General features: G+C 40.8%; 1 protein-coding gene across 4 annotated transcripts in view; it reads right to left on the reverse strand.

The window, feature by feature from the left end:
* The window catches only part of taf1b (TATA box binding protein (Tbp)-associated factor, RNA polymerase I, B), a 73,409-nt gene that overhangs the window by 30,614 nt on the left and 26,617 nt on the right, over positions 1-16,178 (reverse strand). For all 4 annotated transcript variants that reach the window (XR_009654398.1, XR_009654397.1, XR_009654396.1 and 1 more), the window contains exons 8-11: positions 8,226-8,325; positions 7,987-8,134; positions 7,705-7,882; positions 1,167-1,240 (exon numbers count right to left, since the gene is read on the reverse strand). Coding sequence is in view for 1 of the 4 variants with exons in the window: in XM_060917845.1 (XP_060773828.1) it covers positions 1,167-1,240; positions 7,705-7,882; positions 7,987-8,134; positions 8,226-8,325 (500 nt within the window). In the remaining 3 variants the exon portion in view is untranslated. The remainder of the gene's footprint in view (positions 1-1,166; positions 1,241-7,704; positions 7,883-7,986; positions 8,135-8,225; positions 8,326-16,178) is intronic.

Here is a 16,178-nt window from a genome sequence, read left to right on the forward strand (position 1 = left end):
GGATTAGGTTTCGTGGGATTTCCTGTCATGTTCATGTTGCGCGCACTGCGTTTTTGTTGAACACAACTTCAAAATAAAAGCAATGCACATTCAGTTCATGCACGAGGTAAAATTAGAAAATACGTTTATTTTGTAATTTCTAATTAACCTTACACGGGCCGGTCAGAATGAACCAAAGGGCCGGATGCGGCCCGCGGGCCATAAAATGCCCAGGTCTGACTTAGTCTGTCAAGTTCTTATCTAGACTGTTTATACTGTTTGTATTGTTCATTTCAATTATTCTATTTTTATTTATTGCATTGCCTGTTTGCACCGTGGGTCAGAGAGGACTGTAATTTCATCTGTGCTGCATGTCAAGCATGTATAGCCTATTTGACAATAACGTTGACTTGACTTGAATATGTGTATAACTGTCATATAACAAAACCTTTTGCCAAGTTTGGTGAAATTCCTCCACAAATTGTCAGAGGAGTTGATTTCAGAAGAACGTGCACGCTCATGAAATTGTCAAAGTACAAGTTACTTAATCAAGGGTCAAAACTCTGATAAAATTTTCACAAACGAAATTAAAATCGCAGTATGCGTATTACCGTCATATAACAAGGCCTTTTGCCAAGCTTCGAGAAAGTCGTCCAAAAATTGTGAGAGGAGTTGATGTCAGAAGGCGAGCACACCTTCAGGAAATTGTCAAAGTACAAGGTTGTTAATCAAGGGCTGTAACTCTGGTAAAATGCGACCGAATTGAACAAAATAATATGCGTACTAATGACATACAACAAAGCCTTTTGCCAAGTTTGGTGAAATTCCTCCACAAATTGTGAGCGGAGTTGATTTCAGAAGGAAAACACACTCATGAAATTGTCAAATTATAATTTTGTTAATCAAAGGCTGTAACTCTGGTAAAACGTGACCCAATTTAACGAAATTACATTATGCGTATTACAGACATAGAACAAAGAATCCTGCCAAGTTTGGTGAAATTCCTCCAAAAATTGTGAGAGGAGTTGATTTCAGAAGGTGAGTACCCTTCCCGGGACGGAAATCGCCACGACATAATCCCCCTTCAGGCCTTTCAGCCAGCAGGGGATTTAAAAAAAAACAACAAAAAAACAAAAAACATCATCTCCAATCCATTTCCACTCCCCAATGAGAACACAATTGTCTACCTTGCTTGCTCTTTTTCCTTTTCTTGCCATGGTCCATTTTATTTCCTTTGTCATCTGCCTTCCTGGCCAACTTCCTTGAAAAATAATAGAAGAGAAACAGACATAACAGACTCACTTGTATCATCAAAACCAAGTGCAAAACCTGTACATTAGGTTTCCTAAATAAATAAATTAAATAAAAAAAAATGAAAATAAAAAAAGGACCATCACTCTGACTCAAGTCAGAGATTAGAGCGCTTGAACATCATGTTCCAGGCCAGAGATATATCGATAACTACGGCTTTAAAAATATGTACTGAGGTATGAAAACTGGATAAAAGTCTGTACAGTGAGTGTCATGAACCTCAAAGCTGTTATATAACTCCCACTAGTAGAACATGCCGCCATCTCTCTATTAAACACAAGCTATAATGCAAAACTAAAGATGCTACCCAGTCTTATACCCCTTTTCCACAAGTTGATGCAGTTCCCTTAAGTCTTAGAGAACTGAAGGCAAATTTTTATCATCAAAATTCTATTTCTCATTTTATTAAATACAGGAATGCATTTTTGATCGCTATTTTGTCACTGCTAGAGCAAGTTACGAGTGTTTGAAATATGCTCTGGAATAGATCAATCCATATGTCAAAGCAACGGCCGTAAACAAGATTCGTTGAGACCTGTGCGAGACATCGTAGGACGGAAGTAAAACGTACAGCGGAAATCAAAGCGACCGACATCTCCCAACGTTCCCTGTGTCCGAAATCGCTCACTCGTTCACTACTCCCTATATAGGGAATTACTACCGTATTTTTCGGACTATAAGTCACACTTTTTTTCATGGTTCGGCTGGCCATGTGACTTATACTCCGGTGCGACGTATATATGGTTTTTTTTCACCGCGAGTAATAACGATTAGTAATAGGCTACTAATATTAGTTATAATAATAATAATATAGGCTATTAGTAATAACGATAGTGATAGTATTAAAGATAGTAGTAGATATTTAAAATAATCAGACTAGGCTACTTACAGGGCAAAGGGCGCGTTATCACTGCTCAGCTGTTCGTTTATTAAATAAACGATGCAGTCGCGCAGTAACCACGCGCCGCTTATCAGATAGAATCACAGATTCTATGGATAGAATAACCCTTCAAAAAAGTGCGACTTGTAGTCTGGTGTGACGTATATGTTTTTTTCATCTTCATAATGCATTTTTTGGCTGATGCGACTTAAACTCCCGAGCGACGTATAGTCCGGAAAATACGGTATATAGAGGACTATATAGTGAGCTCATCGGTAAAATGAAAAACTGCTTTCGGACACTACTCCGTCACGCCATTATTTACGTCATTACTGTCGCACGATTAAAAACGTATCATATCAGTCGGCTGGTGGGTTTTCAAACTAATAAACACATGCGTGTATTTCTGTGATAAATCCATATTATACTGAGCGCATTTCCTACATTAATCAATACAAAGCTCCTGCGTCTTTCAGTTCTTTTAAATCAAGGTTGAATACTTTCTTCTTTGCCGCTGCCTTTTATTAAATCACATTTGGAGACTTTTAATTTGATTTCTTTCAGCGCGACCGCAATGCATGATGGGATATATTGCTTTGGTTAGTGACCATCGTTTATTAAGGTATTTCACTCACGTGACCAAGTCATGTGATGCTGCCATTTTGGACGGCACGGCTCGAATCAGTTTGAATGCGAGGAAGGCGACAAACGAAAAACATAAAAGAAAAAGGAGCGAGATGCAGAAAACACCTTCACTATCCAGCGACGTAGGGCATTTACAGGGCGAGCAGAGGGAGAGGTATTTGCAAAAATTGAGGTTAGCAGGCTTAGAGAACGACGTTTACCTGCTTCCACCAGGACTGTTCACTGACAGCTAAGATTTGTTCACATTTTCATTTACTTTCGGTCCTCAGGATAAACAAAATGTTATTAAATGTCATTGAAATAACTTCTTAGTCTGTTGAGACATGGCCCGTTATAAGTTTTTCCTTTACTGTATTTACTAGTTTACTGAGCGTGCTCCGGGGCTGGCCGGCGCTAGCTAGCGCTCCGGGGCTGGCCGGCGCTCAGTAAACTAGTAAATACAGTAAAGGAAAAACTTGAGACTGAAAGGTTTTAACAGTCATCCAAATGACTGAACGTAAACGTTGCTACAGCAACATACTAGGTACTATGATGTTGACATTAGCTAGCTTGCCGTCCAAAATGGCGGACACCGGGGCGTCACGTGACCCTGTGACGTCAGGTGAAATACCTCAATACACAGAGCCTAATCTAGGAATTCGAAAACAGGGGACAGATCCCTCACTAGTTGTAGAAACAGGGGACAGAAAATATTAACATGGGTAAAAATATCCCTCATTTGTTCCAGTTAGTGGGGACAGAAAAATAATACATTGGTAGATATTTTCAAGAGTACATCTATAAACAGAACAGTTTTATTAATAAAACTAAATACATGTAACAAACATTCATATCAGATGTTAATCTATATAATATCATAATTATGGCACTATACATATCCTTTAATACAGTGATATGAGGCGGCACGGTGGTGTAGTGGTTAGCGCTGTCGCCTCACAGCAAGAAGGTCCTGGGTTCGAGCCCCGGGGCCGGCGAGGGCCTTTCTGTGCGGAGTTTGCATGTTCTCCCCGTGTCCGCGTGGGTTTCCTCCGGGTGCTCCGGTTTCCCCCACAGTCCAAAGACATGCAGGTTAGGTTAACTGGTGACTCTAAATTGAGCGTAGGTGTGAATGTGAGTGTGAATGGTTGTCTGTGTCTATGTGTCAGCCCTGTGATGACCTGGCGACTTGTCCAGGGTGTACCCCGCCTTTCGCCCGTAGTCAGCTGGGATAGGCTCCAGCTTGCCTGCGACCCTGTAGAAGGATAAAGCGGCTAGAGATAATGAGATGAGACAGTGATATGAAAACCATATCAGCAAACACTTATCCATAGTTTATAGTATTGCACAAACATTATGATCAGATCTGAACTTTAAAAACGTAAAGATTTTAGATCAAAAACTGTATGAAGAATTATATACTGCAAAACCTTACAAATAGTTTTCTGTTATATGACTAGGTTACTGTTTTACTATAAATCATGTGACTAGCCTATTTTTACCAATTTGACCACCAGTAGTATAATGTTGCATTTCAAATATGACTAGGTTAATATCACATCATTTGATATAGTTAAGTCTAAAATCCATGTAGTCTTGCCACTATTAATTAATAATAAGATGAAAAAAATCTGACTTTCTGAATAAAATAAAATCACTATCAAATATTTAAAAATGCTATCATATTTGTTAGTTTTTTCTTTTTTATCAGACATCTAATTTTTTAGGTTTGTTTACCTGACATGTTTCGACGTACGACTGTCGTCTTCCTCAGAGTGTCACCGGATGTTATTGGTGACGCATCTTTTATCAGCTGATGTTTCCGAAGGCGTGGCCTTCCTGTCTGGATTGACAGGTCGGTCACGCCTTCTACTGTCTGTTCGTCCCCTGCAAGATGGCACTCCAGGTATGGGAGAGCATGTATGCTCCCTCATCCCGGTTGATGGTCCTCGGACTTCGCTTACGGATCTCTATGGCCTCCCTGATCCAGCGCTGATGTCTATTATCTTCTAGTAGAAGGCGTGACCGACCTGTCAATCCAGACAGGAAGGCCACGCCTTCGGAAACATCAGCTGATAAAAGATGCGTCACCAATAACATCCGGTGACACTCTGAGGAAGACGACAGTCGTACGTCGAAACATGTCAGGTAAACAAAGCTAAAAAATTAGATGTCTGATAAAAAAGAAAAAACTAACAATATTCAATATAAGGCATAATGAACGTAATCGGAAGGAATGCTATCATATTTGTTTTGCTCAGACCACCTTTCATGAAAGTGAAAAACGTTAAACAATCTACCCATGTTTAAACTAGATTTTGACATAAATGACTGGAGATAATCTCAAAATTCAGACTTCCTAAAAAGTATATAATCTCCATCATTTACAATCTTACAGTACCTACAATTACACAAGAACAGATTAAATATATTTCATAATATTTTTAAATAAATCTTACATAATACCAAACATTATCAAACTAATTGTATATTGGCATTAGGAAAATAATATCAAATTCAAACTTCAAAACCCATTATCAATCAGAATCAAATGACTTAATATGTCTTCACACTGTCATATAATTACTCTAAGATCATATTTGTACACAAACTTATTATGTTTGTATGAGACAGAACGATATGCCATGTGCTTTTGGGTATTTTTAAAACACGTCACACGATTGGTTGAGATACACTGTCTTCCGGTTCAGTGACCAATGATATAATGGTTCACAAAACTGTTTTACCCGCTAAATAAACCATTCGGAATACTTCGGTCCTTTCCGATATTTTCCGATTGGTGTGTAAACAACGCTATATTTACCGCAGTGCTTGCTAGCTGGTGCTGACAAACTGATACGCACAAGATTCAGTAAAACGCAACTACACGCTCTCTACTTATAAATGCGTGACAAAATGAATAGATACGCGATATCACTCTCGTGCCCAAAAAGTGGATGTGCGACAGACAGATAAAAAATGTGTATTATCGCGTATTACGCGCCCTAGATTAGGCTCTGATACACTACTTTTCATGATGCATTGTGGGATACTTTGAGTGCACTAGATAGGGTGTAAATAATCCTCAGTAAGGTTTGGGACAGCATTACAAAATGGAGTCCTCACTATATAGTGCCCTATATAGTGAGTAGGGAGTGATTTCGGACACAGGGGTTGCCAAAAGACGCGCGCGCCCTCTTTCGAATGCTGATGTAATCAAGACGGAAGTTTTGTTTGCTTTGATAGCAAATCAGGAAAGTTTGAAAAAAAGTAGGCAGTAATCGTCATTTAAACTCGTTTTTGTGCAATACTTCGTTTGGAAAAAACAGTTTTCAAAATGGCGACACTGACACCTGGCTGACACTTGACGTTTCGAAGTCTCGCACAAGTCTCGTGAAGATCGCGCGGATAAGCGACGCCTGCCGTGGACCAAACGAACTAAATTCAACACGGCTAAAAACCAAACAGGCCGATAAGTATCATATTTAATTGCAATTAGTTGCCAATACGAGTCACGATATAATGTTACTAAAACCGAAAACGTACTCGAATAACATGTTAATTAAGAAATAAAGCAAGTTTAAAAATGACTTCAGTTCTCCTTTAATGAAATGCCTGTGACATGCTTTGGTCAAAATACCACAAGGATAAACCACCGCAGCTCCCTTCTCACCCTGTATACAGACAGGCTCAAAATGACAGACCGGAGGGCCCGCTCCTTCAAATGATAATGAGGCACTGCTCACCCCACGCCCCTTTTCTGACAACCAATCAGGTAGCACTTTTCTCATGAAGATTCATTCTCACAGGCAGCTCTCAAGCCATGAGTGGAGATGCTCAGATAAGCCAGTGCCATCATTCTAACGAGCTCCCCTTGTGATGGAGAAAGAGGAGCCGAATCTGAACGGCTCGCTGAAGCACGCGTTTTCTGAAATGGGCAGCGTAAAAGAAAAAGAAACTGACTGTGTGTCTTGTTTCAGAGTTTGTGGGGTTTTAGGCACTCCAGATACCCAAATGTATGTGCACAAGCACTGAAAGTACACTTTTCATAAAAAGTAATATTTATTTTTTTCGCGGTGTGGTTTCCATCAAATCCTGAGCTCTGATTGGCTGGCGAGCGGGTCCGTATCCTATGATATGGACCCCGGTTACGGACCTCTGGTGACTCGCTCGTTCACAACAACAAACATAGTAGTATTTTTGTTAACATTTATCTTTTTTTAATAAGATTTATTTATAAGATTATCAAAAATCTTATAAATTTTTGCCAGCATTTCTCAGGAGAATAGCATTAATTTTACAGCATGGATAGCGATAATGACAGTGTTCACAGCGAAAGCGAGTTTTACTACCCTGAGGAAGCAGAAATAAAAGAAAACATTTCAGGAGAAAGCTAAAAACCTCTAACTGTTGCTAACGCTGAGCAAAAACATGGCTGAATCCTGAATGACTCAATTTTGTATAAATAGGGGACTACATAGGCGGCAAAATGTAGTTTTTTTTTCCTGCCATGGAAGTGCACTTGTATACCGAGGAGGAAGCCATTTGCATTACAGCCGTGAACGAGGATTCAAAATGGTGGCTAAGCTCGGTTTTCCCTTTCGGGCGCTCTCGTTTTCTGTTAGAATTTGGTAAAGAAAAAAAATATATATATTATTTACCAGCTTAAGGTCGGTCCGTATGGTGAAATACTGTGACCTCGCTAAGTACTTTCAAGACCTCGGTCACGGTATTTCATCATACGGACCTCCCGGGTGGGTGGGTGCTAGCTAGCATACATACATACATACTTTCACAAAGGCGTAGCATAATGCCAGTCAAGTAGATTGAAAGAGAAGATATTTTTAATCTTACTGTTTCTCAACAAATCCAGTAATACTGATACATTCATGAGTTCCATGAAGGATGCTCACCACTCCACCTTATCGTCCAGCCTGAACAGAAGTTTCATAGTTACAACAATGAGTGCTGCAGCTTGAAGATCATAGCACAGAAGTCTAGGCTTTCTCTCAGTAGGGTCAAAGGTCAGAAAGGACTCATCCCCCATAGATGTTTTCTGTATTACTTCACAAACCAAAGCATGAAGTTTGTCTGAAAGAAAAAAATACGGTGAAAGAGAAAATGAACGCTAATGAAAAAACGATTCACTGACTTGACCATTATTAGCTTTTCTTCACTGCTTCGTGCAAACCTACCAGGAAGGTTAGCGTCCATCAAATAGCGTAGACTGAGCAAAGCTGGGTGAAGGAGGCAGTCCCGAGACACAGGAGGGAAAGCAGGCAGCTCCATCAGTGCCGCCAGTTTTACTGCCTCCTTGTGTATCTTACTGTAAGAGGGGATAGACTGGAGAGCACAGGCATGTGTTTATAGACACTAAGTAATAGTGTGAATACATGCACCACTGTTATGCAATCAGGAACGTTTGCTTGCTCACCTCAACTCGAAAGATCAAGGCATCCTTGCCAAAGAACCTCATCTCTTCAGGAAAAAGTGCATGAACATTAATATAAGGGATGTGGCCCTTAGACACCAACCTGAAAAAGAAATAGCATATTCATTTAGGCACAGTTTAAAAAACAAACAAAAAAAACCCATAAGAGTAGGAATAATTTGTTTTATTTATTTAATGAATGTCACCAAGAATATATTACAATACAAAAAAAATTCAAACTAACTAAAACAGGGTGTGACGGGGGAAGACACAGAACTTGAGTCCCAATTGCAATCAAACCCCCTACAATCCTACATACATTAACAATATACTCGAAAAGGACGTGTTATTTACCAGCTGGGAGGTCCGTATCATGAAATACCGTGACCGAGGTCTTGAAAGTACTGAACGAGGCCCTCTGGGCTGAGGTCAGTATTCAAAATCGAGGTCACGGTATTTCACCATACGGACCGACCGTAAGCTGGTAAATAATATATTTATTTTTTTCTTTACCAAATTCTAACAGAAAACGAGAGCGCCCGAAAGGGAAAACCGAGCCGAGCCGCCATTTTGAATCGTCATTCACGGCTGTAACGCAAATGGCTTCCTCCTCAGTATACAAGTGCACTTCCATGGCAGGGAAAAAACTACATTTTGCTGCCTATGTAGTCCCCTATTTATACAAAATTGAGTCATTCAGGATTCAGCCATGTTTTTGCTCGGCGTTAGCAACAGTTACAGGTTTGTAGCTTTCTCCTGAAATGTTTTCTTTTATTTTTTCTTCCTCAGGGAAGTAAAACGCGCTTTCGCTGTGAACACTGTCGTTATCGCTATCCATGCTGTAAAATTAATGCGATTCTCCTGAGAAATGCTGGCAAAAATGTACAAGATTTTTGATAATCTTATAAATAAATCTTATTTACAAAAAAAAGATAAATGTTGACAAAAAATGCTACTATGTTTTTGTTGTTGTGAACGAGCGAGTCGCCAGAGGTCCGTAACCGGGGTCCGTACCATAGGATACGGACCCGCTCACCAGCCAATCACAGCTCAGGACTTGGACCGCGAAAAAAATAAATGTGTTATTTACCAGCTGGGAGGTCCATATCGTGAAATACCGTGACCGAGGTCTTGAAAGTACTGACTGAGGCCCTCTGGACTGAGGTCAGTATTCCAGCATATGGACCGACCTTAAGCTGGTAAATAATATTTATTTTTTCTTTACCAAATTCTAACAGAAAACGAGAGCGCCCGAAAGGGAAAACCGATGCGAGCTGCCATTTTGAATCCTCATTCACGGCTGTAATGCAAATTGCTTCCTCCTCGGTATACAAGTGCACTTCCGTGGCAGGGAAAAAAAAAAACTACATTTTGCCGCCTATGTAGTCCCCTATTTATACAAAATTGAGTCATTCAGGATTCAGCCATGTTTTTGCTCGGCGTTAGCAAATTACAGGTTTGTAGCTTTCTCCTGAAATGTTTTATTTTATTTCTTCCTCCTCAGGGTAGTAAAACTCGCTTTCGCTGTGAACACTGTCGTTATCGCTATCCATGCTGTAAAATTAATGCTGTTCTCCTGAGAAATGCTGGCAAAAATTTACAAGATTTTTTATAATCTTATAAATAAATCTTATTAAAAAAAATGTTGACAAAAAAAAAAAAAAAACGCTATGTTTGTCGTTGTTGTGAACGAGCGAGTCGCCAGAGGTCCGTAATTGGGGTCCATATTGTAGGATACGGACCCGCTCGCCAGCTGATCAGAGCGCAGGATTTGATGGAAACCAGACCGCAAAAAAAAAAATAAAATACAAATAAATAAGAATATGGCAAAAGAGTAAAATGTACATCAAACTAAATTAATATCTAACCTAGAGGACTACAAGTTCCTCACTTAGACAAATAAATATTAATTAGATTGGTCTTAAAAGTAGTGAATAGGTTAATTTCCTTAACACTAGATGGCAACAAGTTCGACAATTCAGCAGTCCTGACAAAGTATAGGATTTCCTATAGTAATCCTGATTATCTCATCTCATTACCTGTAGCCGCTTTATCCTGTTCTACAGGGTCGCAGGCAAGCTGGAGCCTATCCCAGCTGACTACGGGCGAAAGGCGGGGTACACCCTGGACAAGTCGCCAGGTCATCACAGGGCTGACACATAGACAAAGACAACCATTCACACTCACATTCACACCTACGGTCAATTTAGAGTCACCAGTTAACCTAACCTGCATGTCTTTGGACTGTGGGGGAAACCGGAGCACCCGGAGGAAACCCACGCGGACACGGCGAGAACATGCAAACTCCGCACAGAAAGGCCCTCGCCGGCCACGGGGCTCGAACCCGGACCTTCTTGCTGTGAGGCGACAGCGCTAACCACTACACCACCGTGCCGCCCTAAATCCTGATTATGTTCGCAAATAAAATTATAACTACTGAGGTCATAATTACATGTACGATAATATGGTTCAATAGTACGCAAGTGGTTTCTAATATCAGTAGATATACGGCCATTTCTGGACTTGAAAAATAAAAGTGAATCCGATATTTCTCTACGATATTCTAAAGGCAATAAATTAAGTTTAGTCTCTCTCTCTAGATGTCATGTTTTGAGGATAGTTCCATACAAATTCAGTTGCTCTTCGCTGGACGTTCTCTCAGGACTTGATGCTTAGTAGTGTTTAAAAAAAAAAAAAACGTCCTTCCCACGCTATGTGGCGCCGATCCCCATTTCCGTAGCCCTCGGCCTCTCCCCTATTACATAGCTAGGGTTACAGTGGGGGGGGGCTAGTCCTCTGGTAACCGCGAGAGTTTGACTCCCCACTCGCATCTCTATCGCAGCGTGCCTTGCCAGACGGCAGTAGGTACCATTTTTATGATGGTCTTTGGTATGACCTGACCGTGAGTAGAACTCGTGATCTCCCGATCAAGAGGCAGACACGCTAACCATTAGGCCAACTCGCAGTTTAGTAGTGTAAGGTGACCACAAACTACCGTATTTTTCGGACTATAAGTCGCACTTTTTTTCATGGTTCGGCTGGCCATGCGACTTATACTCCGGTGCGACGTATATATGTTTTTTTTTTTTTTTTCACCGCGGAATAACTGGAGCTGATGCTGAGTCTGACGACAGCCACGCAGAAGAGGAAACGGCGCTTCATCTGCCGCTGGAGGCAGAGTTGTTCAGAAGCGACACCGAGGATGAGGAATTCAATGGATTTGCTGATTTGGAGTGAAATCATCAGCTTGATTGACCTGTGTTTTATTATTAATGATAGGCCTATAGTTATTTAAATAAGTTATGTAGTGATTTTAGGCAGTGCTTAATTTGTGAAGTGGGAGGTCCCAGAACGCAGGAGGTGGGTGGGTCCGGCGACTCAAAAAAAAAAAAAAAAAAAAAAAAAGGTGGGGGATGGTTTACTATAACTTTACGCACATGCGCTTATTGTGTGTGTAAAATAATAATAATAATAATAATAATAATATCAGACATTATGATCTTAGAAAACGCTTTAGTGACAAACAGTTACAGACAGTAATATGTCGTGATATATTAGAAAATATTAATTTTTATTAGTCTATATATTAAATTATATATTACATTTATCTTCTAAAATAACAGACTGTACTCATCACAACCGGTTTATTTCACCATTGGAGATCAGATCACACAAGACATGAGTTAAATGACTCCAGGGCTCGAAATTAACTTTTTTTCTTTGTGTCCCCCAGTGGTCCCGAATTCTGTGTTGTATTGTCCCGAATGGAAGCAATAGTGTCCCCATTTTTTTTCCTCTCTGAAATAACCAGTGGTTAATATTATCATATGAAGTTACTATTATATTTGTAACTATGCGATTTTGAACCCTTTATATCATTTTTACAATAAGTCACAAGACACAAGCGACACATGTCCTATACATCATCTACTTCAAAATTACAGTTATTGCATTTTCAGTTTATTAAACTTTGGCGATCTCACTGTACGAATAGATACCCATTTATTTAAAGGGGCCAACTAGCTCATTCAGAAAATGTTTCAACTCCCTACATCTGCAGTACACTTTAGTTGAAAATAAGACCCCTTTTATGTTCATTTCATCTACTTATACCTTGAATATCTGTTGGCACTTATAAGGCCAACTTATAATTTTCACCATTACCGTTATCCATAGCCCTGTGATGACCTGGCAACTTGTCCAGGGTGTACCCCGCCTTTCGCCCGTAGTCAGCTGGGATAGGCTCCAGCTTGCCTGCGACCCTGTAGAACAGGATAAAGCGGCTACAGATAATGAGATGAGACGAGACCGTTATCCATTTTTATGAACTTTCCGTTATCTATTACCGTTATCCATTTTTATGAACTTTCCCATTTTTATGAACTTTCCGTTATCCATTTTATGAACTTTCTCATTTTTATGAACTTTCCGTTATCCATTTTATGAACTTTCCGTTATCCATTACCGTTATCCATTTTTATGAACTTTCTCATTTTTATGAACTTTCCGTTATCCATTTTATGAACTTTCCGTTATCCATTTTATGAACTTTCGCTGCCGAAACATCAACATAGTGGCAGGTCCTAGCCTAGTTGTGCTGCTGACTGACTAAACTTTCTGAACTAGAAAGACACCAAGAAAACTCACTTATTCTGTTGAACGCTATCTTCCGTCAATATCATCCACATCATTCCTGTTGTATTTTATAACGTGTCTAACAGTGTTCATTCAGTTCATTCAGTTGCTCGCGTTGCCTGCAGACCAGGCGATGACACTTTGGATCCTGAAGGTCCCGGAGGCGTTATGTCTGGGCTTTCAGTTTCTTCCCCGCGGTCGGTCCGCTTCAACCACTTCAGCATTTTTGTTCTGGCGAGAGTCGGCGCAGCGTGTGCGGTAGCAATTCCATTCCAAGTCCATATAATGCGGACTCCGGCCGAAGATTCTAGAACAGAATGCGCTGCTCTGTAGCCTACGGATGCAGGTGCATCGAAAGTGTAGCTACTATGTATTTTTCGCTGTTAACGTTTTAAAATTAAAATTGACAAATTAGGTGAATGTCTACGTATGTGTTACGGCTTTGTAAATAATATTAATGTAGAACTTTTTTTTCTATATCTGTTTTTTTTCCATTGTCCCGGGATTGTCCCAGATATGATAATTTTGTGTCCCGATGACATTTTTTATGGTCCCCGGGACATCGGGACACCGTTAGTTTCGAGCGTTGAATGACTCATTTTAAGGATTTAAGTAGGGGATTTAAAAGCGGTGGTTGTTGTTGTTGTTTTTCACTAGACGGTTGTTTTTACTACCGTACCTGTCTTTGGAGATGATATACCTGTAGCCTACTTGACCTCTGATTTGATGAAATAAAATTCGACAAAAATAAAGAATGACACTCCTCGATGATGACTACAGCTTTAATAACACAGATGAAAGAGCCATGGGGCGATAATAAGCCCTACCGGTAAAAATATTCTAAAAGCAAACTGATTAATGCATCAGTAATAGGCTACTAATATTAGTTATAATAATAATATAGGCTATTAGTAATAACGATAGTGATAGTATTAAAGATAGTAGTAGATATTTAAAATAATCAGACTAGGCTACTTACAGGGCAAAGGGCGCGTTATCACTGCTCAGCTGTTCGTTTATTAAATAAACGATGCAGTCGCGCAGTAACCACGCGCCGCTTATCAGATAGAATCACAGATTCTATGGATAGAATAACCCTTCAAAAAAGTGCGACTTATAGTCCGGTGCGACGTATATATGTTTTTTTCGTCTTCATAATGCATTTTTTGGCTGATGCGACTTAAACTCCGGAGCGACGTATAGTCCGGAAAATACGGTACTATCAAAATTCCAGCTTCGGTCGGACCAGTGCACAGTATAGCAGCTTTCTGGTGCTGGAGTCTCGTCCGTCCCAGCAGACTCTCTTAAGAAATTGTGATGAATCCATTCAGCACACATGAAGCGATCATTATCATAAACGATCATTTTAATGTCATATAGCGAAAGTCCTAACTGGGCTTTCGTCAAGACCCGAAAAAGAAACATAACAGGTGGAAGAAAACAGTAACAAATGCAAGAACATCGTCATTCCCTACATTTCTAGACTATCTGAGAAACTCACGAGGTTCTTCTACAAACACAACATTCCTGTATATTTCACACCCAGTAACACTCTGAGGCAGAAATCGGTCCACCCTAAGGACACAAACATACGGAAGCCGCGAGAGGCCCTTCATATTCTCTTTTTTTTTTTATTCACCTTGTTATCCCGAGATAACTACATAATTAATTCAGGATCTCGAGAAAACAAAACAATTATTCTGTGATCTCGAGAAAGCAAGACAATTATTTCATGATCTCGAGAAAACAGCTGAGATTTCTAGCAGAGCTGCCCCCCCCGTGGGTCAGACAACGAAGACTTAGAAATTGGCGGACATGTAACAGAGCAGAAATGGCTTTTTACGATGCCTTGAGAGAGAGGGGGGTCCCAGAGGAGACATTCTAATGACCAAAGTTGCGTCTATACAGAACCCAATGTCAGCATATCAAGTCTCTTGGCGCACCTGAATGAACCATTTCTCAGCTGTTTACTCGAGATCATGAAATAATGGTTTTGTTTTCTTGAGATCATGGAATAATTGTTTTGTTTTCTTGAGATCTCGAAATAACGGTTTTGTTTTCTTGAGATCTCGAATTAGTGGTGTTGTTTTCTCGAGATCCTGAATTAATTATGTCGTTATCTCGGGATAACAAGGTGAATAAAAAAAAGGATTATATGAAGGGCCTCTCTTGGCTTCCGTACAAACAGGACAATGTAGTGTATGCAATTCAATGCAGTGAGAAATGCACAAGACCTGTACATTGGGGAAAAGAAACAACCGCTTCACAGGCGCATGGCTCAACACAGGAGAGCCAGTTCCTCAGGCCAGGACTCTGCAATCTATTGCCGCTTTTCCACTACCAACGCGGCTGAGTTGGGCTGAGCCGTGCCGTGCTGAGTTGGGCTGTTGGAGTTGCATTTCGACTACAACCGCGCTGAACCGTGCTGGCTGGAAGTGGGTGGACACATTGGGTGGAGTTAGCGAAAGTGGGTGGACGTCACTAGGCGGCGCAAACAGTGACAGTGATCTTTTAAGCGGTAGTCTCACGACCCGGATAGTCAACAATAAACATGGAGGACATGGAGTCGTTAGTGTTGCTGGTCTTGGTGCTGTGGCTTGTTGTCACCGACAACGCCAACAGATACTGGCAAGAGCGTATAGATGAGGCGAGGCGCATAAGGCTTCAGAAATTCTCGTAATTCTTCTTCTTCCGGGTTTACGGTGTTTACAGATCCCAGCGTGCTCGCGGGGCGTGTGTGGGCATGTGAGGACACTCCTCCTCACCAATCAGTGCACAGGGGAGTGTCTGCTCACGCCCCTAGCCCCACTCGGCTCGGTTTGGCTTGCTTCAGCCCCACTCCAAAACCGTGCGAGTTTTGGGTGCTGAGTAGGGCTGAAGCGAGCTGAGTCGTGCTGCTCTGAGGTAGTCGAAACGCGAGCCGTGTCGGGCTGAAGTGAGCTGAAAAAGGGTAGTGGAAAAGGGCCATATCTTCATCTCAATAACAAACGACACTCGTTTCAGGACCGCAATGTACGCATTCTAGCCAGAGAAGACCGATGGTTTGAAAGAGTAAATGAAGCCATCTTCATCAACCACTGAACTGACGAGGTGGTCTGAGACACCACTCATCAGCCACAGTCCTTGGCACACTTCCCAGAAAACTGAATACACATCCACACCAAGTCTCAGCTGACATCATAACTACCTGGAACTCCCCACTACTCAGACAGAACTATAGAAGCCTTTCGGATGAGAGATGAACCATCTTCAAGAATTTCAAGCAAGTCCAGTTGCCTTTTTTTTTTTTTTTTAGCACCTACGGTTTACTATGACCTGAAT

Source organism: Neoarius graeffei, chromosome 3, assembly GCF_027579695.1.
Source record: "Neoarius graeffei isolate fNeoGra1 chromosome 3, fNeoGra1.pri, whole genome shotgun sequence".
Taxonomy (NCBI): Eukaryota; Metazoa; Chordata; class Actinopteri; order Siluriformes; family Ariidae; genus Neoarius; species Neoarius graeffei.